We start from the raw sequence: 23,385 nt of genomic DNA, 5'->3' as shown, positions 1-23,385 counted from the left end.
TTACCGGGCCACAGGATTAAGCCCGATGTACGGAAGATCGCCCCGGACGATCGCCAACTAACTTCCGCGTTATCCTCTCGTCCGCCGACCGTTTTTCCCGCAGCCGAGACCCCCGACGTCGTGGTAGCGCGGCGCGCGCGGTGCGGTACGGTCCAAAGTGAGACGACGACGACGAGGACGAGGACGACGACGACTTGGGCGAGAGGGATAGACGCGGCAGGCCAGCCTCCGTCCGCGCTCCTCCGAGCGGAGCGTATTTCGCCAATTTCGTTAGCGCCCGCACGGACGCGCGAGCGCGCTCCCACCCTTTTCCCGCGTACACACACACGCGCGCGCGCGCGCGCGCGCCGGGCGTGCAAGTGAGAGACGCGTACGTACGGAACGCACCGAAAGAGAGAGGCGGTCCTCGCGCCAGAAAGAGAGAGACGGAAGATTTTGCAGCGATCATCGACTTGGAGAACGGCGCAGTCGCCCAGGAACCAACTCGAACTCACTCACCCTGCCCTCCCCCGCCCTCCGTCCTACTCCTACCCTTCCTGCTCCCCCGAACCCCCTCGACCTCTACCCGATCGTTCCATCCTCCTCGCGCTCTTTCCGCCCCGCGCTGCCAGGTGGTCTTCCGCCCTCCTCGGCACAACCACCACCACCGCCAGAACCACTGCCATCACCTCCACCACCACCACCACCGCCGCCACCAGCAGCAGCAGCAGCAGCAGCAGCACCACAGTCAGCAGCGGTACCAGTAGCAGTAGCAGTAGCAGTAGCAGCAGCAGCAGCAGTACTGCCGTCGCTACCACCTCCTTGACTTCGTTGCATCTCTCTCTTCTCTCTCTCCCTCCCCCTCTCTCTTTCTCCCTCTCTTCCTCTGTCTCTCCTCCCTCTCCCTCGTACGCCGGTGTGCCCTTCCCCCGTCCCTCACGGCTCGCCGCACCAACCCTCTCGCGTGCGCCTCGGCGCCTCGTCCTCCTCCGGTGCCGATGCCGCAGTACTGACTGCTTTCCGCGGAAGGTGGAAACCCGTGTAACGCGGCCGTATATAGATTTTCAATTAGTCAAGGGGCGGCCGCGGAGGAAATTATGTGTCGCGTGTCGCCGCGAGTACTTGAAAGACCTGTCGCCTAGGCCGCCGCTACCCGTCGTTAACCCGGTGCTTTTTGGATTTTCCTACTCCGCGCTACCTGCCGACGCAATTCTCGTTGCGCGCGCGAGTGGCGAAACCGCGTGCGTCGCGTCGCGTCGCGTCGCGTCACGCGCGTGTTGCGTCCGGTGACAACTGGCCAACGTGGAAAGATCGATTTCTCATCGGCGACTCTCCGGAGCGCGTTCGAGAGAGGAAAAAGAGAGGGAGAGAGAGCAAGCGCGTGTTCGCCGCGGCCGAGTGTTTACCAGGATCACGTTGTGGACTCGATTCTTCCCCTTCTCCTGTCCGTCTTAGGCGAGGAGCGATGACTACTCGTCGCCAGTGACGACGGTCGCGGGAGTTAGGAGATAGGTCGATCTCCTCCGCCTGCCACGTCGCGTCGCGTCGCGTTGCGCTGCGCTGCGCCGCGCCGCGCCGAGCGCATCATCATCGCGGAGCATCCCCGGCGATCTTGGAGAACCAGGATCACCCGCGGGAGCGAGGATGTTGCGCGCGGCCTTCGCCGTCCTACTGCCCCGGCTCCTCGTATTGTTGTCGCTGCTGATCTATTCAGGTACGCGATCGGTCATATTTCTCAGATAAAGTACAATATATTATACACAGCGAGACGCGGATTGAGAGAGACGGATTTGTGTCGCGCAAAGCACATATTCCAGAGCGTACTCCGTTTTTCCCCGGATAAGCGCATCAGTTTTACAATCGAATAAAGCGACGTTCTGTTAACGTCCCGGAGTGGATTCTTAACGTCTGCGGAGAAAGAAGCTAGAGAGGAAAAGAAAATAGTAGTCGGTCGTGCAAACATCTTAAAATCCGATAACGATTAATAAGAATGATAAGCTGCATGCTGAAGGATTTTAGTCGTAAAGATTTGGAAACACGTAGAAATACACTTGTATAAATTGGAGACTTGCGTATTCAAAGAGCTCTCTACGGAGTTGTACGATATTCCATTGCGAATATACGAAATGTTCTTTAGTCGTAGCGCCGAGAAGACGTTTTGGTTACCGTTGCGAATCAGCGTCGAGCAAATTAGCGTACGACAATAACGAATCGACGCGAACGAAGCGTCCGTAAGAGGTGCCGAAATGCATTTTTTGACATGCATGTGCGCGTTTGACGCGCCAGGCGTATTCTCATTGCTCCGTCCAAGTTGAATAGCACGAATCGCTATTGATTCGCGAATTAAAGTGCCGCGCGAAGAATAATTTGAGCTATTTCGTCGACTCGACGGAATGACAAGCGAATTAGTAAATTAACGAAGCCGCTAATGTGCTCGACGCGAATTTCGCAATTATCTTGAAATCGCTCGATTAAATCGGCGACAAAGAGGGGCCGGATATACATGTATATATTGACAAATGCATACCTTGTGCACGGCTCGTCTAGCTTGCTCCGCGCGCGGCAAAATGCAACGTGACATGGAGGAATAAAAAGCAGAAGAATAAAAGCTAGACGAATAAAAGCTAGTACACAAAGCGCCATGCATTTATGTATATCCATGCAAAGCGCCGGGAATAACAATATCTACTCGCGTACGAAAATACGGGGAGACCCCTTCGATCCGCGATAAACAAAAATTGGCGCGAGTCGATATAATTGAATTACGTCAAAGTTATCGGCCGGCGGGAAATCTCCAAGAATCAAATGGAATTTAAATGGTCGCGTCTCGATTTACGTAGCGACGAGTTGGCGAATTATTTTCGTTCGGCTCGAATAAATTGGAATAACAGTCAGCTAGAAAAATCGCCGAACCTCTCCCCTCGCCGCCCTCGGACTTTTTCCTTTCCCGCATTATATCGTCCAATCAAAGCCGCGGTGTTTCGCTTCGAAATTAGTTCGCTGATTTAACTCCCCGTCTGGTATCGAGCGCATTTTTAGTATCCACGACGAAACTTTGTTTTAAGTTCGTACTTAATTAAAACATTCGCGATCGCGCGATCGCGAGGCACGGCCGCCGTCTTTATCTATGAAATAGTGAGTTTGTGGAGTGTATAACTACTGTTTGCGAATCGGTCGAGATAATGGAACGGTCGGCGGCGACGGCGGCGGCTTCGAACAAACCATTGTCGTTCGGGAACGACGAGCTTGTCCTTTCACCACGCTTCGCCGTACACATCGATCGCCATAAACAAAATTCCACGATTGTCAATAAAGAAATTACAAAATCTCCCCTCGGCCATTTTCAGCCCGAGGTTCGCCGTTCACTGAACTCTCGACACGCTCTCTCTCTCTCTCTCTCGCCCTCAACGCTAAGATTGAAATTAGTTGGCCGCTTTAACCCAATTCTCTTTTGACGAGCGTATTTTTAGCGGACCGCCGGAGCGCGCGCGAGATTTTCCTACGGTCTCTTAATTAATTAAAACGTTCGACACGATTCGCGGCCGCGTCTTCGGCGCGTATGCAACGGTGAGTTTGCGGAGGGTAACTAATCGTTTGCAAATCGACGAACGGGGGCGGAGGTAATGGGACGATCGACAGCTTCAAACAGCGATTATCGTTCGGAAATTACCCCCTTCAGCTCGCAACTATACATCGGCCGTGGCCGGAATAAACCCGTGCGATTTAGCGCGTCTTACCGGCCGGCCGCCCGCTAAATGCGCATTGTCACGTCACGTTCGTATAAATGTGTAATTAAGACTTCTAAGAATGTCGCCGCCGACCACGTGTTATTTATAACCAGCCAATTACCGCACCCCACCTCATTTGTCTTATTGCAATATGCATGCTGAGATTAGACTATTTGCGAGCGACCTGCCGGCGTATTCGGAGCGCGCGGTTTGCAAATTATTATTACTATTATTATTATTATTATCGTGTTTGCGAGAATTAACATATCGCGGCTGCGCACACTTTTCGATGATACGCGTGACCGGTTATCGGATGACTGGGCTATTTGTACAAATGTTTTCGCTGCATTATACATTCCGAAATTTACATATCGGGTATTCGCGTGGGAAAATATCCCCTGCCTATCTCTTGATAAGTATTTTCAAGTAGTGAGTCGGACGGGTTTAATTTTTGGCAGAGCGACAGTGATATTTTATCTCGAGCGACAGACACCGTCGTAAACTACACAATTGTAACAAGATGTGTCTAATATTGTCGTAATATACCCTGTTGTCACAGGATATCTGTTATTCCTTACGGATCACCTAGCGTTCCTAATTTCGGGCGCTGCCGAAAACGGCAACGGCGAATAGAATATTTATTAATTAACCCTCGTTTTACCCTCGTACCCTGGGTACTCGCTCGCGCGGAGAAATCCCTCCGAAATCCACGTGGCGGCGAGCCTAAAATAACGACGATAGTCGGAAAAAAAATAACGCGCATTTGCATCCCCTGGCCAACAAGCGTCACGAATTATTCAAAGTATTTCATACCGGGGCGAATCGCGGGAATTTTATTCGCACGATGGCGGAGGAGGGAGAGAGAGAGAGAGAGAGAGAGAGAGAGAGAGAGAGAGAGAGAGAGAGAGAGAGAAGCAACCCATGCGTTTAACCCCCGCGTGCGCCTCGTTAAATGCATAAACTCGCCCCGCATTAGCGCGCGTGGGCGACGTCGCGTAAAAATGTCAGGACGGCCGATATTGTGGCACGACAATTAAAGAGCCTGAATTCTCGGGACACTTGCGGAAGAGCGTCGGCGGCGGCACTTAGCCATCGACCGGTCAACGCGAGCGCGGACCCGATTTCAAAGTTAAATCGAGTTTGAACTTTGAACCGCGATCGCGGCGCTGGAACCAAAACCCGATGGCGAAGTGTGTGGGACCGAGAGTTAACGCACGCTATCGCGGCTCGCCGGTCGAAACCGAAAGAACACGACTTCTCGCTTATCGTCATCTCTTCGCGGGTGGCGGTTTCCTTTCCCTCGAACACGACGACGACGACGACGACGACGACGATGATGCGTCTCTTCGAGGACATTTTCCAATCGGAACCGTCGATGATGTCGCGGCCGCGTAAAGCAATCTGCGTTACGACGTCTCGTACGGGGATTTCGTTCGGGATCGGTAGATAGCGTCCGCGAAACTGTATTACAATGGATCGTTAACCCAAGTACCATAATTGGCTCAATTTCCAATAAAGCCCGGCGAACGGCGGGGACTCTGCTCTGTACGACTCCGTTTAAATAAAACAATACCACGCACACCGACACTTTGCTCTACTCTCATCCCGCTGTTTCCTGCTCCCCTTCGCTCGGTGAATCTCCATGTAAAACAGTAATCAAAGATACTACATTTTTTATCGCGCGTACCGCGCGCAACGTCGCGCATAATTTAATATATAAAACGTCCGGCAAACTTAATTATGTTCCGACGAGATTTATTAGCTTGTCACGAGTGTCTCGTCATTTCTCCCGTAGAACTGACAGTTTCCGATGCAAACGTATAAAAATAGCAAGTGATTCATGAATCGCACGGATTCTACAATTTCACGCGGACATTTCTTATGAACGCTCTTATAAAAGCTTAATCTATCGAGTTTAAGAGAGGAAATTGATTAATAAATTCATTTGTTTAATTGAATCCATTTTCTGCTACAGATAATGACAGAACTGACTTTATACGAAACTCGATAAGATTACATTTTAAACCATTATCAGCGTAGAATCTTGTCCGGCTGTGATAATCTCCATTTCTCTTGCTAAATGAATTTTTCCGTCTATATTCTTTTTATTTGCTCGCTTTATCCAAAGGTGACGGCCGCATAAATCGATAGCGGATGTCGTAGACAGGCGAGGACGGACGGGGCTTTGTTTAATAATTGTCTCATAATCTTGAATCTCCGCGGTACGTGATCACGCACGTCGCCCGTACTCGCCGTTGTCGGAAGATAACAAAGCGAGCGGCGTTGTATTTTTTATTCGCGAGCCGTATGCACATATCGCGCGCGCTGTTTCGCATGCGGCGAGTTTTAAAGCGAGAGCCCCGGCGTCGTTAAAATAAACAGAATCACTTGTCGAGGTAATTCTGCTTATCACTCTCTCCGCATGCACCGCGCGGGTTTACGATACGACCGTAAATAAATAAAAGAGAGTAATATATATATATATGCATGTGAAAAAGAGAAAAGGGGTACACATCGAACGTCGATGCGTGTCCGTTTTTCCAGTCCGTTCGTTGTTTCCCCGTGCTCGACGGCACGGCGCGTGACACGCGCTCGACTCGCAGCGACTACGCTCTTCGCATATTTTTTCCAGTTTCGGGCTTATTTTACGGCCGGGGCAATTTGCCTCCAGAAGGCAGTAAATCCTTTTATCTGTCCGGCCGTTCCCCTAACTCCGCTGCCTCTAATTTCTGCTGCTTCTAATATTATTCGAGCGCGAAAAACGCGAAAAAATATTGTGATGCCCCGGATAAGGAGAGCGCACGTTACCGTTTAACACGCCCATTTGCCCGAATGATTAACACCCCCGCGTCCACGTGTCGCCTCGCGGACATACGTTTTCTACTTTTTGCGATGTAAACATATATAATTTTATAGCCGCCGTTCCGGCCCGTATTCCGAGTCTTGATTTAAGGCCTTTTGTTTTTTAACACCGACACTCTGTGTGGTTTGTCAAACGTGATAATAAAATGCAGCCAAAGTCCCATAGGTCTCAAAGCTGGATTTTCGAGAGTCGCGACAAGAAAATATTCTTAAAGAGCTAATGAGAATATTCTTCAATGTCGCCAGCGGGAATGAACAATGTCAGTGTTTTACTGGAACACATCTGGCATCTTTAATAATAGAGAAAAATGCCAGATATGGTCAGGAAAACACAGACGTTCTTAGAGTTGCGAGATCGTGTAAGAATGCCCCGTCAACAATTCAACAAGCCTCCAAGCGGAGAGTACGAGTAAAAAGATTGATACGCGCCTCGGATATAATTATTGCGTTTACGTTTCGTTGGCCCAAGCTTGAGAGGAGATTCGCAGACAGCGCGGTGAAACGTTGCGCGGCGTAACTTGTTCCTTTTCGCGGGCCATTAATTACACACGCGAAGCAAATCTATCGGAAAGCATTATCATCGCGGCACGTCAAAATTATGTACTTACCCGGGCATCCCGCTGCTCGCGCCGCCGCGCCGTGATTAATTACGGCAACTCGATCGTTTTATCACTTTTTCCGCTCGCCGGGAAGCGTTATACCGCGCAACGTTACACGAAGCGTTCGGATTCGCGGCAATTTTACGCCTTCCTTTCGCTCGTGCCCGATTTATCCCTAAGACTTCACCGTTTGCCTTAACTTTGACTCGCGCCGGTTTTCGAGACGCCTCTATTGTATTTCCGCGACGCGCGCCCATTCGTACACGGATGGCTGACTTTAGCAGATTCTTTTCCTCGGTTGAGCCCTTATTACACGGGGAAAATTCCAATATTTGTGTGCTTGAGCAGGGAAAACAGCGCGCACGGTCGGAGCCACGCGCGCTATCATAGCGCGAGCGAGCGAGCAGATAAAATAATAAGGCAACAGCAACGATCGCGACCCTTCCTCTCTCTTCCTTCCTTCTCTTTTACCAGAGATCCGACTGATATACATACGTCGCGTCGGGTTTTCTCCTACCCTCCCCTGCCTCGCCTTTATTACGAGATCGCAACGAGTTTAATTTGTATATAGCTGCTATGACGCGCCGTATCCCACACATGCCGGATATTAAAATAATCACGCGCTCGAATAGACTAATAATACATAATGTGAGTAATAATGGAACTAATGCGGCATATGCATTTCAATTACAAATATTCCGCGCGCATGCTGAAACACGGCGGCCGCGTGGATGTGGGCTCGAGTGCGTTTCGATAATTTTGGCGGATCGACTATTTAAATAATTGCCGCTCCTCTCATGACTCGTTTTCCCGCGAGATAAATGTACGTACGCGCGCGAAATGCCCTAATACAGATTCGAAATGACTATTTAATAAACGTGACCGATTATCAGCGGCGGTGAATTAGCGCCGCGCGCCGACGGTACCTTGAAACCCATTTAAATAAACACATAAATCTAACTCGCGCAACGTGCACATGCATTCCGCCGTCTATTCCGAGCATCACGCAACGGCGGGGATTTCCTCAAATCTGGAAGTCTCCGGCGGTGTAGTTACGGATTAACACACCCCGCTCCGCGCCGCCAACAAATTTATAATTTCGCCGACGATACATTCAGCGGGGCGGGATTAATCCTCGCGTTACAGTGCCTGATTTACAGTGGCAAATCACGCGCGCGCGCGAGCGATCCACGGTTTTTCAACTCGTTTCAACGTTTGGACGCGCGTCGACGGACGAACGGTGGATAAATCAGCGAGCTCTGTACCAAAAGACCTGCCGTGCAACTCTCCCGATGTTGCATACGTGGTAGGGTGAGATCAGTGACCGAAAACATGGCGGAATACCACGTGATCGAGACCGAAAAGATCAAAGAACCGACAGAGAGGAAATGCCTTCTTCTTCGAGGGCAGCACGTCTGGGATGCATAAATATTTAATTCACCGGTAGCATTGTGCCGCGCGGTGATCCTCGTCGTCTTGGTCGCGTGATCCTCTACTTGTCCCGTACGCCTCCCCAATCGCGTTTAATTAAATCGACCCTGTCCGCGTCCGTCACGAGCACGTGCTAACAAACGCGCCGCGTCACGTCGCCGGCCCGGTCAGCGTGGGCGAAAGCGCTCTCGATGGGCTAAAAAGATACAGGGGCCGGTAATGGTAAATGTTTCATTAGCGCGAGTGAGGCAAATTTGCAGAGTGCGGAGTAATATCGTGGGACAGGGATCGCGATAACGCGCGCACCCGCGCACCCACACACGCCACGCACGTACGTACGCACGTGCTCGTCGGGACGGGAGAAGCCGCGGCAATCGTCGCCCGCTTTTATCCAATTTATTTCCCGCGCGTGCCCGAGCGGCTTAACGCGTACGCGGCGCTGTATTTACATGCGCGAGGAAGCTCCGGAGATTTGTTTGCGTCTTAGGGCGGGCGCGGCGGTCGACCCTCTCTTGCTCTTGCGGGACGTGTATCTCACGCGCTATATGAGACCGCGTAAATAAAATCGTGCGTGCTCTCGCTCGCTCTCTCTCTCTTACGCTCTTGCTCGTATGTAGAGGAGATGGATGAGGAAGAAGATAAATCAGGAACGGGGGCGGGTTTTCATTCACTGGAGCGCAGGTACGCCCGAGTGAACGCCGAACTAAGAGAAACGCTGTTTATTTCGACGCGGTGATTTCGTTTCGCGGCGTGGCGTTAGAATCTTTCGAGTTATGGTCGACTGAACGTGGAGCGTCTTACGCGATAACGGCGCGAGAGCTTTCCAACCGCGCGTCTCGTGCTTTCGCATTAATATCGAAATTTTGCCCGATGAGCAGCACCGCGGGGCTAACGTCTGTGTAAAACTCATCCCTCGCCGTCTCAAAGAGGTTCGTTAGTTCCCGATTCAATAGCGGCGAAAAATAAACGAGTCCCCGGGTGCTTAAGGTAGACGGAAATCGATTTTGGAACTCCGAGAGATTAACAATTCAATCGACTTGGCGATTGCTACGCAATCGTTTCGCGTTCCGAGGGAACGGGGGTAATTTCAGAAATTGTTTACTCTTTCGGTTTGCGCGGGGAAAATTAGGTATCGGCCGGCTGTCGGTAATCTAAACTCAATTAAACATAAAGTAAAATGGAAAAATACAACTATATTTCGCGTGCGTACGTTATATGACTGCGAATGTCTGTTTTCCCGGGTGAAAAATACGAAAAACCGCACGGAACGTTATGAAGAATCGTGTAACAGCGAGCCAACAAGTGACGTAAACAATTCGAAACAATCAGCTATTTGTAACACAAAAGATGAACAGCCATCTATTCAGTTTATTGTTATACCATTTCACTTTCGTGGCTATACGTTCTACATTTTGCTCCGTCAGCTATTTTTTTTCTATATATTTAATCACTTTGTTGCCCAATCAACAACGTGACGCATTCGAGAGTTAAATAAAAGCTATTGATAGCGAATCAACAATGGTATACAATTGCTTTATCACCCGTTGAAGAATAAAAAATTTTTTGCCAATGACGGCAAGAGCATCTCTGTTGGAGTCGCGCGACGATATCAGCGAGCGTATTATTTTGACACGGCGATATTTCACCGGTCGCGATAATTAGCATAGCGTCACGCACATACGTCCGTCCGTTAGGCAAAAATGTTTCCGCGCGTCACCGCGCGATAACTCCTCGCTTTTCGCTCTATCATTTCGCGCCGAGCGTGGGATTTAAATTCAGGGGCGCAGATATTAACCGGTAACATCGACCGAGGCCGTCGCGCATATTTCACTCCGCGTTATCGGCTCGCGGTGCTTTAGGAAAATAACAAGGCAACATACGGCGAGGATCAATTATCGGGTTCAAGGAGCAGCAGCTACAGCAGCGGCGGCGGCGGCGGCGGCAGCATCGGGAATAGTACCGCGGGCCACCGGTATTGAATTTATCGCAGCAGCTTATTTCCGCCAGTTGAAAGGAATATTTATACGGGCGCGGGCTAATTTATCTCGCAAGGCGTTTTATCGGCTATGCTCGATCGGACATTCGTGAGCGGTTTTTATTTCCCTCCAACCCCTCGCCCGCCCATCGCGCCATCCGGCGCGAGCGATACCTACAAAGTGACTTTCAAATACGCCCGAACACGATCTCGACAAGATCGCGTACGAAAGGTATATCGGAAAGCGAAACGCGATCCAGATGCCCGATTTCTATGTCTAATAAGAGAAATTACAGAGGGTGTGTCAAAACGCCTACATGGTTTCAAGAGTATTCATTTTAAAACGTCAATAAAGTCGTATCAGACGGATTGAGATTGAGGCTAGATTGGAATTTGGCCGATAATAAATACACTAAACAGGCTCGTCCTTATTTAAAATATAAAGGAATAAAACGAGCAAATAAAGGTTCAAAACAATTTAAATATGCAGATTCCAACGGACATCTCAAATTCTTACATAGTTTCCGCATTATACAAAATATACTGATTTCGTTACTAATTAAGTTGTTAAACGAAGTCAAGAAATTCGTTTTTAATTAAATTTTGTATAATGCGGAAATTATGTAAAAATTTAACATGTCCATTGGAATCTGAAGAATTTATTAATCTCAAGTTTAGTGAATTTTACTCTAATTGGTCAAATCTCTATTACCTATTGATCTAATCTCAATTAAACTTTGAACGTCTCGCGAGATGTCTTATATCAATCGAGTTTTTATCGCGACTTACAATTAGCAAGAGGTTACCAAGTTATGAAATTTAAAGGTCTAACGACGGACACGTGAGAAATGTACTGCAACCTTGGCCCTTGCTATGAAATAAGAACCGGTAAGTTCTCGCGGTACACAGTTCGCTACGATATTTCTTGGCGTATATACCCGTGGATACGTCGGTGCTTTAACTTGAGCCATTTCTCGAGAAGGTTACGCTCCGTTGAGTAACGATTTTTTCACGCTCCGGCGAAAAAATACACGACCAGACGGTCGATCCAATAAATCTCTCGACGCCGACAGTCCTTCGTACTCTTTTAACTTATCCGCGGCTCGCATCCGTATCAATTTGCGGACGACAGCGAATAACGAATACTACGATCTTCCGGACTACTCGGAAGCTATCGGAGAAAAAAAGACGGAATTCTGACCATTAATTTGCGTCAAGTGCGCAACCGTATCCCGTAAACCTGGTTGGAAAAAAAAGATCGCACTGGATCTATCCAGGTTCTTAGCGCGCAGTCCTCGCGACCGGCGTCATGAATTTCACGCGCAAAAGTAATGAAGAACAATGTTGGCCACGTACGCGCGCGAGCCATAAATATTCAGTTGGCCGCGGCGCGCGAACATTTTAACCCTCTGCTGATCACGCGGCGGGGTGTATATTTTGACGTCCAGGATTATATGGTGAGCTGCATTGAGCACAACCGGTCACCGAAGGCTCGATTAAATATTCATACGCCTGGTAATTGCCCGATCTGCGATTCGAAATTGTCTCGACGACAGATGGAGAGGGGAAAGAGAGAAAGAGAGAGAAAAATTAACACATTTCGCGCGGATAACGTGCTCGATATGCTTGTCATCTTTGCGACTCTCAACCGAGAGATCATTACCGTCAAAGTGATCGACGTTTAACGAATCAATTAAATTATGATAATGCTGTTTTTCTCAAACATTTCCCATTACGTTGAATTATCTCAAAAATAGCTTGCCGCCCCGCCGTATTTCACGGTACTATTTTGTTTTCGCAAACAGGTTTGTAAATATGCAGAATGTATAAATATTGACAAATACGTCGAAGAAATCGAAATAATTGCGCACCAATTCGATGCTCCGATATTGTTCAAATCTTTAACGTTTTCTATTAACTGCGAAAGTTGAGGCAATTAATCATAGAATTCAATTTTTAATTTATTTTCAGCTCCATCCGTTTTCATACTTCAAAAAGTTTTAATTGTTAAAAGCCTTTTAATTAAATCACTTTAAATAGTAAAACTGATGCGAACTAACACATATTGATAGCTAACATTTTTACGTTTGTGCCAAGTTAAGCTGAGATAATAACAGAATAGCAAGTGAGAGACATGAGTTAATCAGCGCAGCTTTAAGAGATTGTCATTTCCATATTTGATACATGTCAGTGCAGATATTACTGCCAACAAAAACAAAATATAAAGAGTATAAATTGATCAAGATACGTTTTCAGTTTTAATGAGGTCATCTTCAGCGCACAAAAATCCAATACACTAAAATAAATTCGTTAAAAATTGTATCCACTAACGTATTCGTTTCAACTAAAGATGATGTTTTATTTATTAATGCATTATTATTATTATTGGCACTAACATCTGGTCTTGCTTCGTTAGCCAATTATTTTGAGTTTTAATAACCGCCGACTCTCTTACAAGGATATTGAGAAATTAAGCATTACTTGTTGAAATTTAACGCGCAATGCCCTCCTAAACATTCGAAGAATCCGCGATACTAAAGTTTGTTCACGGCGTACAATACGGTCGCATTCTATTCCGCCACCTAACACCATCATTTCGCTCGCGGTATAAACGAAACGGCGGGAAATAAAACGCCTTTTCAGATCCCTTTATCTCGTTAATCTTGTCACGCTTTACGCCTTCGAGATACAAAGCATAACAGGAGGCGGAAGAGAGAGGCAGAGAGAGAGAGAGAGAGAGCGAAACGGGAGAACGCGATAGAAGAGGTGCTTATTGCACGTTGAATCTTTCCCTGGCTACGAACATACCTACCGTTCAAACTTGGCAGTGTCAAGACCGATAAATAAGACTCGCAATCTTTTCCGCCAGTCAAGGCACAATGGAAGCAAAAAATCGTAAGGCGTATCAGGTGCGAGACAAGATTGCAACAGGGAAACTTACACCTGGTGCGCTTGGAAATTCGACTCCGGTTTACCCCGACGCGGTCAGACGCGGATATTTTCCCGATATTTTTCCGGATTTTCCCCCAACGCTCCCTCGTAAGCGCACACGTTCGCGAGACGAAACAAATGTCGGGCGTATTGACGTATACACCGAATGACTAATTCCTAACTCTCGTGGTTACGAATAAACGAATTTAAAAGAAGGAAGAATGGTGATATATTTTTTAATGATTTTCATTCAATGATGAAAGGTGAAAAAGAGCATTTCGATGAAAGAAAACCGTGCTCCATACAGCTGCGTCCAGAAAAAGATTTAGTTAGGTTGAGCAAATGAGATACGTTGAAATCATGTTTCTTTGAATCCTGCACTAAATTTTATATTTACTTCTACTGAAACATTTGCCAGATTTGAAGAAATAGATGTGAATTGTCTTAGAAATTGCAGTCTCGATAAAATAAAATTTTGGTCAAGGTAACGAAATTGTTTCTTTGAAATTAAATAAAAGTCTAGTAAGGTCAAAATTCAAACAGACTTTTTTCTGGGTGTACCTTTCAGTGGAATGCACGTGGATATAAATTTGATTCTCGCCGGAGAAATATTTATTTCGAATTGAAAAAAATCCGAACAATCGCATCGGTATTTCGCACGGCCGTGCATATTAAAGTGTAGGTTTCTACATTTGTGTTTGGCCGCACGACTGATCTGTACTTTCGCACGCGTTAGGAGTAACTGACGAAGACCGTTGGACGAGCCGCAAAAGAAAAATGAATTACCCCTAATAAGAGCGTTCGCCACGTTCGGGCGGTTCGAACAGCGATGCCTGGACGCGCGATACGTTGCGCGTTGCGTGACCCTGATGCCTATCGGATCAATGACAACGCGCGCGCGAATAACCGCGATAAGGGCCGGCAATGTAAACGGCAATCTCATCCCGCCGGGCAACTCATTAGCGGACTTAATTTAAGACACCACCGTCGGAATTTTAAACACGAGCAACATTGACGCGATTAACGTAATCATCGAGTCCCGGTTCGGCCCGCGGGGCGCGAAAGAAGGGCTAATTAATGACACGGGCGTGTAGTTTATGAAAGCAAAGCATCATCACTCGTCCCCCTTTTTTCCCCGCCGCGATTGTATTACTTTACAAAAGCGCCCGGCATGATTAGAAGGCACGTGTGTGTGCGGAAAGAATTTCGGCAAACGTATCTCGTGCGTCCTGCTTCATTACCGCGCAACGCGTCCGACCACAATTACGGCACGGAACGCTCGGATGTTGGCAATTCGGTTGTAACAAACTTTGTACACAGAATGATCCGGACGTTTTCCCCCTCCTGAAAAATTTCGGCACGCTCACGGTCGATTTTTCCTTGGCGAAAATTGACCGAAACGCCAGGGTATATTACCAGCTTTCGATTTGCGCGACGCGCGTATCTTGGCAATCGTGCTTCAAATTAAACTCCTTTTCAATTAAAATCCTTGAAAACACGGCCGCGAGATACGTAGAAATGAAACATTTTTCAATTAAAAAATAATCGGCACCGTGCCGTACGTGTCGTGTATCTGTGTAACAGAGCTCGTACGTTTAAAGCTACATCTTACGGAAAGAAACAGACGCGGGGAACTGCATTATCGAAGAAATTTCAACATCTCAAAGGCCGTTGCAATTTTAAAGCGGCATACGTGAACCCGCGCCCGACGCGGTTCTTCGGTTATCAATTATTCCTCCAAGTCGATATCGAAGTCACGGCGCCTTTCAGCTCTTCGACATGCAATCGCGGGTCTAGGAAGAACACTCGGTTCTATTAGATCAATTCATTTTAGCTGTGTTTCCTGCTCCGTGCCTCTTCGTAGGAACACAAATATAGAGAATGCAAAATATATTTGTAAAGGGTTACATTTTCGATGTCTGTGTACCGAGGGGTAAACCGTTGTGGGTGTTACTTAGTCTTGCTGGGGCATTAGAAAGAATCTATCAAGTAATGCCCACTGGGCATTAGTAGACATTGGTGTACATCATTTTGGTCAGCGGTTTACCCCTCGCCACGTACTTGTTGGGTCTCCTGGCTTTCGAATAACCCCAGAATGGTCCCGAGATGCAGATATTATTCTTGTTAAGCATACAGAGAGAGAGGGAGAGAGAATGAATCACATTGTATGATTCAAAAAGCGCTCGTTACGGTGAATCACGTGTGACTCACTGGCGGCAAACTTTGCTGCACTCATTACGCATACGAATATTATCGTCGAATTGATCGCGCGTCGCGTGTAACGTTGAAAATTGAAATGGTAACTCGGAGCAACATCGCAATCGTGGCGAGAAGCTCGCGGAAACGTCTGTCTGTCTGTCTGCCTGTCTCTCTCTCTCTCTCTCTTTCGTCGAGCGTCATGGGCCCCACGTGAATTCACCAAGTTTCCCCACGCAGCTGCAACTGCAGCTGTGCGGGTTGAAACGGGGGTGGAGCTGGATCCCGCAGGGTCCACTTGCGCGCCGCGCAATCCTTCCGCAAACTACAATCCGAAATCTTTTGCAGGCGTCGTCGTCGTCGTCGTCGTCGCCCTACGCATGACGTCCCTGCAGATACCGGAGCACGTCGTGCTGAATGAGACGGTGCGCATGCAGTGCAACTTCAACTTGGACAAAGCGCCATTGTACTCCGTGAAGTGGTACAAGGACGGCCACGAATTTTATCGCTATACACCCCGAGACGCGCCCGTGGTGCTAACGTTCCCGGTGCCTGGCGTAAACGTAAACGTGAGTGCGAGTTTGCGAGAGACTGGGGATGTTTAGAATAGCGAGGAATAGAGAGCCCTGACCTTCTCTACCCGATAGCGAGAACAATCAGTCCTCGACAACGTATCCTCTTACGGAGCGTAATATCCTGGCGTTTATATTAATTGGGATATTTGAGATACTTGGTTGGAGTATTTATCGAACAACGAAGAGAGGGAGGGAGAGAGATACGGATTATCGAACCTTGCTCAAATTTAAGCACCATTCATTCCGTCACGTTAATGTTTAATTCGGATTAACGACGAGCGGAGCCACGCGATGCTCGAACGTAACAGCTTTTCTTAATTTCTCCTTTCTCGCGTCTGTGTTTAAATTGGAGGCACAACGAGACACTTTGTATATATCCCTTACGGCGAGGAGCTTTTTGTTCGAATCTGATAGAATCTGGCTCGCTCGCTGCGTCGTGCATCGCGCAGGCTCCAGCGTCACGCTCGATCGGGCGCAGCAGCTTGTAATCGCGAATTTGCATTCAGAGGGACGAGTCCACCGAGAGTTCGGTTGTCTTGAACAACGTGAATCTGACGAGCTCGGGGAGGTATCGATGCGAGGTGTCGGGCGAAGCTCCAGCCTTTGATACAGTCTCTGATCACGGGGACATGACTGTAGTCGGTAAGTATTGTCATGGAAAATAAGAGCGAACGTGTCCCGATTAAGCTGGGATTTTAGCCAAAGTCGCCTCGAGAGGGGCTGGCAGCAGCGCCTCTCCGTTGAGTCGCGCGATCGTATTCAAATGGGGAAAGATCGAAAGTGACTTAAGATACACGGAGGACATTTTTATTCTCGGCGTAAAGCGCGTTGGAGCGCGACAGATTAAACGTAATTTGCGAGAGGGGCGAAACTAGATAAATGAATACGTACAGTAAATGCGCGCGGTGAGATAAGGCGAATCTAATCCGAGGGTACGACAATAGCACTAGAAAGGGTCATGGCAACGTTTCAGTTCTACCTAACGAAGGACCGCAGATAACCGGTGGTCGTTCCAAGTATCAGGTGGGCGATGTCGTTCACATGAACTGCACGTCGGCACCTTCTAAACCACCTGCGCTATTGTCTTGGTTCATCAACGACGAGCCGGTAAGTGAGACACTTAAACCGCCGCGCCGGCGAAATAATTGTAACCTTTGTTTCACGCCTCGCTAAACTTTTCCGCGCGACGCGATGAAATGTGTACTCAAAAAGAGAAGGATGAAAAGAGGGAGGGAGGGTGAGAGAAATGGAGGACGACGGGGTTGCGGTATATGCAATTTGCTAAATAAATCAGAGCTTCGTTCCGCTCTGTTTTCATCACAAAGACGCGTACGCGCGTTGCGCGTGTCCATTCGCGTTAATCTCGAAAAATATTCCTCGATAATGTTCTAATTTAAAATTTATTTTGATAAAACACCAGCGACCGTTACCAATTAAAGGTGAAACGTCGACTGTCTCTCGTGTCAACATTGAATATCGATTTGATATCCATGACGTTTATATATTTTCCATTTATCCGATCCCATTTATGTGTCGTTAATATTTACGGAACTGCGTCTTTTTTTTAGAAAATTCGTTACCGCGTTATATTCCAGCGAAATTTTCCGCCCTGCGGACGCGTAGCTTAACCGAATTAAAGATTAACTTTAAAATAACTTTACCTGCACGGTGCGCGCGTTGCTGATGAATGTTATTATCATTATCGTGCGATAATTAGAATCTTGCTTCGGTGCTTCATGCAATTTCGCGTAATTGGTTTCACGAAAAAAATTTGCATCCGGGATCAAAAGAGCGCAATCTCTCGTTCTTAATTGTTTTCAAATTGCATTCTACAGAATCGCGTATCTGCTTTCCATCTCCCGCGCGCCTAATTGGTGCCGTCGATGCTGCGTAATCCGGGTCGCGCGAGTCTACGGTCCCGAATCAAAATCTACTCAACCGCTCCAACCCGAAATTTCCTCCCCGCCCCGTCTGAGATGATTCGTCGCGAATCCCTCACGCGGAATATGTCCCGGTTCCATTAAAAGCAATCTTTTGCAAGAATCGTCGTAAAGACGCGCCGCCGCTTTCAGGCCAACACCGACTACCTGACAGGGCCCGATATCGTCAACGAGGAGAACGGTCTGGAGACCGCGAGACTCGGTCTGAAATTCCGCGTCGCGAACAAGCACTTCAGGCGAGGCGACATGAAGCTAAAGTGCTTGGCCACAATAGCCACGGTCTATCTACAGAGCAACGAGGAGAGCGTGGAGGGCGACGAGAGCATTCTGAAAACGCCTATAATAGAGAGCCGCGAGACCCGGGCGCAGAGCCACACTCGCGAGGACCTGACGAACGGTAAGCCCCCCCAGCCGCTCTAGGATATCACCCGTTACTTTCCTACCTACACCGCAATTGCGCAACGTTCCCCCGTTATCGATTTACCCACCCGAATGCTGAATTCAACTTTTACCTTGTCTAAAACTTGCCGGCGCCAACTTGAAATCATTAAGGTCCAGTTGCACCGACCTTCATCGTCGCGGGTATAACCGCCTAATTAGCAAGGAATCGCGGCTAGTCCTGTATTATAGTCTCGTTACGAGGAGTAACGTATCTTCTCGATTCAAAAGTTTATTTCCCTCCCGCCGCGCTACTTGCAACGTGCGCCCAGCTCGCCATTTTTTTATAAGCCCATCGCATCGCCGCGATTGCGGTGAATCATCGATTGCAAACAGGGGCGCGGGCGATGAAAAATTCACTTAGGTCAAGCTCTGCGCGCGGAGGGTTAAACCCTTATAAACCCCCAATACTTGAAGCTCGCTAGATTATTCCGCTGTCGGATTTGATATACCAAAAGAGGGGCACGCTCGCGCCAAAATATTACGCCACATTTCAGTTTCCTTTTTCTTTTTACGAGCTTGCTCCGACCGGAAAGCACCGCAGGTGTAGTCTCGCAGTCGCGCATCACGCATGTGCGACGATTAATTCGCCGTATTAGAAGACTTTTACGGCTCTCCGCCGGAAATACATTTCGCGACCTAAACCGAGTGTAAATATGCATATTTTCGACGCGTGCCCGTCGATGGCGGGCTATTTTCAAGTGTTACGATATTCGCGCGAATATTTATATTTGCTTCGCGGTAAACGGTGTTTTTAAATGCGCGACCGGCATTTCCGTAATATCCGAATATTCCCTCCGCGAGAGAGAATTCGTTTCTGGGCATCGAGAAACCCCGGTCGCACAAGTAATGAGGAGTGTCGGATTACGGGCCTAAGTATTAAAACGAATCCCCGTGACCGTACACGCGGCATTAATCAGAACGGGAACTAATTACTCGATGCTCTAATCCGCGATAGTGCTATCGCCCGGGTCCCGCAATAAAAACTGATTAATTACAGCCACACTGCATTCAAATCCCGAGCTAAATTACGGCAAGAACGAGGGCTCGGGCTTCGCGAAATGAATACGTGGGATATAGTTCGGCGTCCGAATTAGCCGTTTAAGGGCTGCATATCGCAAATTCGCTATAATCCTCCGCAAGCCTGTGCCTTACGCGAGTGCATTGTCAACAACTGTATTCCACCGCGCGAGGACCGAGGCGTCTCCCACTTGCGACGCTCTCTTTATCATTTTCCATATTTTTTAACAACTTATCTGCGATCCAATTTCACGACGTCAGAGGAAATTCCGATGTCAAAGCTTGGTCCGAACCGGGATATTTTTACTTTCGCGAACAAAGGCAATTAGCGACTTTTCCAGGGGGGGGGGGAAAAGAGATAATGAAAAGCGAGGCTAACGAAAGTTCGTCTTTAATGTTCCAGGATCGGCAAGTGTCGCAGTCCAATGGACGATCCTCGTCGTAGCCCTGATCACATCGATCGCAGCCGCGCGATAATAACGACGAAGCGTCCTTCTTTTCCTTTCTTTCCTCTCATCCTCTCTTCCTTTTCCACGTCGCTTCCTAATCATGTAAATGTTAGGAGAGATATCGGTTTTCACCCTATCTACTACTATAATTCCTAATCCGCGTAACCGTAAGTAACGCGACATGCATATAATAAGTGTACGTCCATTTAGGCGTCGCCGCGGCGTACGGTGAAGTCTACGAATTAGGCCGAGTCTACAACAGGTGTAGTGAGCCTCAAACCGTAAGGAACTGGACCGATCACGGTCAATCGGTCTCCTTGTGTTCGACCGCGATTGGTCGGCTACACTTATCGTAGATCCGGTTTTACGTGCGCTCTAGGCTCTAAATGTTAATTCTCGTGCCCACGCGCGGGGCAGACGATCCGACCCTCCCCCGCGCGTCCGTTTAGATCGTCCAAAGCGTCTCTCCAGCGGGAAACGCGTCGCGGAAAAGGCGGCGCCTTTTGTATCGCTTTCGAGATACGATTCGATGTTATTCTTACTATGATCTTTACAAAGGGGTTTTCTATTTTCACGACATATCATTTCCATTCATCCGGCGGTCGCGCGTCCTTCGCCGCGATCCTCCCAAAACCGAACGATCCCCTTGGGCCCCCGCAGCTTGGACCCCGCGAATACGCTTTCACCGGAATCGCTGTCGTCCACCCACTTCCCGTAAAACATAATACGTCGTCCACTCCTTCCTATAAAACGTAATATGTTACACAATATATACAAAACTTGCTGTATCTGCCCCGCTTCTCGGCCATTTCCCCGTACGAAAGCAGAGTTATATGATAATAGTAAAACTAGTAGGTCCACTCCCTGTCGGCACAGACCTCTACATACTACTAAAGTCTGTCAGTGACACGCCGATGTGCACACATGCTGCTTTATTCACGTAACAAGACATGGCGGAACTCTTGCCTCACTTTTCAGCTCGAAGGTAGCAGTCTAATAATGTATAGAAGCCCGTATCTGTCGGTTCCTTTGATCTTTGCGGTCCCGATCGCATTCCGCCATGTCTTTGGTCCAAATCCAGCGGCGTATGTGTGTGTGTGTGTGTGTGTGTGTGTGTGTACCAACGACGTATATACACAGACCAAGCATTCTGGTCTGCAGAGTGAAGCCAAAAGTTGGAGACAGAGACAATTGATTTGTGCCTGCTGCTTTCTCACTTTAATAAGCTAGAGTGAAAAGGCAGTAGGCACAAATCAACTATCTCTGTCTCCAGCTTCCGACTTCGCCCGCTCCATAGCAAAAGCATGGGAATGCTTGGTCTATGTATACATGTCGTTGGTGTGTACTCATCAAACTACACTACAGCGCACACACAACTTTTCTCTCATTGGCTGGATCAACAAAATGTCGGGTGCGCAGATCACCGCAAAACGAAGCAATTGACGGAGCGGACCTACCAGTTATACCTACTGTGATAATAGCCACGAGGGCGATCGCGAGCGATTATTTTATGCTCGCACACGGTGCGACAAGTCATTCGTACGATCAATCTCGAGGGAAAGGCGAACACGATGAGAATCTACTCACGCGGGAATTTATTTCGGGAAACGAACAAAATATTTCGATCCGTTAGATTCGTCTAATTTGAAATTAATTTACTCGGATCTCGCGGCAGCAGTTTGTCGAGACGTCGTTGAACTTTCCCTCCTCCCCCCCCCCCCAACCGTTTCCACTTTCCCGACCACTCCTCCGACTGTTTTATTAACCGCGTTACTCCGCGGGTGCACCTCCCTATCTCTATAGTTTCCAGCAGATCCCGGTCGGTATATACAGCTGAATGTCGAACGCCGCTAAGGAAGTGGCATTCTACTGACTGAATAATGTAATATCTCTCGGCATAACGATATCCTACAATACGCACATACGAGAAAAGGCGTCAGGAGGAATGCAACCTCCCCGTGACCCGGCAATCTCTATCAAACGCCATTGTCCCGCCGTGTGGCGTCGCGCAACAATAGGCTCGCGACTTTCTCCCAGCTATCTTTTACAAATGAGTTAAGGGTCTACATTGGAAGCAAGCAGTAAGAATTAAGAGAACCGTAACCTTTGCTTATCAGTGTAGATGCTAAAGTGCAGGCATAATTAAAAAAAAATATTTATAGCGCTGGTCGAACTGCGCTCTAATTCGCCGAGAGTAAGCGTCAGAGCTGAGGTAAGAAATGGAAATGATTCGTTTCTCTACTCGTACTCTTACTTCCTACGCCAGGCTTACGTCATCTATTGTAGACGATCCTTTAAGGATCGACCTACAAGATCGACACACTTAAAAAATTGTAATACCAGCCTTATTTTATAAATCGGAGCCCCCTCCCGTCCCCCGTGGCAGTGCGGTAGATCATAGGCATATCGCGATGCGATTGAGTTGAATCCCGCTCGATGGCCCACGCGAAACGCTTAATCGGGTCGCTGTCGTCCCTCTTCTGACTAATTGTAAGGCATAGTTAATCTCATATCGGGTATACGTCACGCGTACGAAATTACTATCGTATTTTCGATCGATATATTGAAATATCCCCAGCAACGCGAGGCCGAGCGAGCCTAAAGGAGAGGAACCGGACCGCGGGGCCGCCACCACTCAGCCTCGTCTCCCCGACGTGTCGTCGTAATTAATAATAATCCCGTAATTCCAAGCCGGCATCGGACAAACGACATCAACGAGCGCCGCTTGAATCGTCGTTGTTTTTTTCCCCCCGCCTCCTCGTCGCGGAAACACCGAAGCAAGGGAATTACACCAGGCGTTGATCGACTGCGCGAGTACGAATAACGTGACATTTCAATGGATTTGTATTCATATAAAACCAGGTAGAATTGAATTGCCGTCGCGAATCGAGTTTAAAAAAAAAGCGTGCAACTGCTTTAAGCCAAAAAAATTGCATTACTTTTCGCCACGGTACACAAAACTTGGCAAAAATGAAGTTCGTTAAACGTTTACGCGGAATTTTATTTATTTATCTCTCTCTCTTTTTTTTGTCGGCGCGCGTGCGCGCCAACTTACGCTGGAGTCTGGTGTTTCTTTCAAAAGCGAAATATCGTTTTGAAATTTTATCCGACTGTCGATGGCCCGCCGGTGTGCAGTCGATAATACACTGCACTCTAACTTTTATTGAATAATAACTTGGAATTAAGTTCCCCCCCGTCTAGTTATGGCGCACAGCTGCCCGGCGAGCACTATTAGGGTCACTTTATCCATCGCTATGTATCG

At 48.0% G+C, this 23,385-nt stretch overlaps 2 protein-coding genes across 2 annotated transcripts in view; one reads left to right on the top strand and one right to left on the bottom strand.

Annotated features, from left to right (window-relative positions):
- LOC105562642 overlaps positions 1-23,385 on the bottom strand; it is a 198,274-nt gene that overhangs the window by 169,930 nt on the left and 4,959 nt on the right. The window lies entirely within an intron of this gene.
- Positions 824-21,855, top strand: LOC105562643 (cell adhesion molecule 2-like). The gene is made up of 6 exons (XM_012013645.1): positions 824-1,693; positions 16,050-16,270; positions 16,783-16,918; positions 17,250-17,383; positions 18,349-18,613; positions 20,078-21,855. Exons 1-6 carry the CDS (start codon positions 1,624-1,626, stop codon positions 20,149-20,151), a joined length of 900 nt encoding a protein of 299 aa, XP_011869035.1. The 5' UTR covers positions 824-1,623; the 3' UTR covers positions 20,152-21,855.

The sequence above is a fragment of the Vollenhovia emeryi genome, unplaced genomic scaffold (genome assembly GCF_000949405.1).
Source record: "Vollenhovia emeryi isolate VEMERY1.0 unplaced genomic scaffold, V.emery_V1.0 DF939185.1, whole genome shotgun sequence".
In the NCBI taxonomy this organism is placed as follows: Eukaryota; Metazoa; Arthropoda; class Insecta; order Hymenoptera; family Formicidae; genus Vollenhovia; species Vollenhovia emeryi.
Note: the sequence above shows the minus strand (reverse complement) of the source record. Positions and strands in the feature narration are given on the sequence as shown.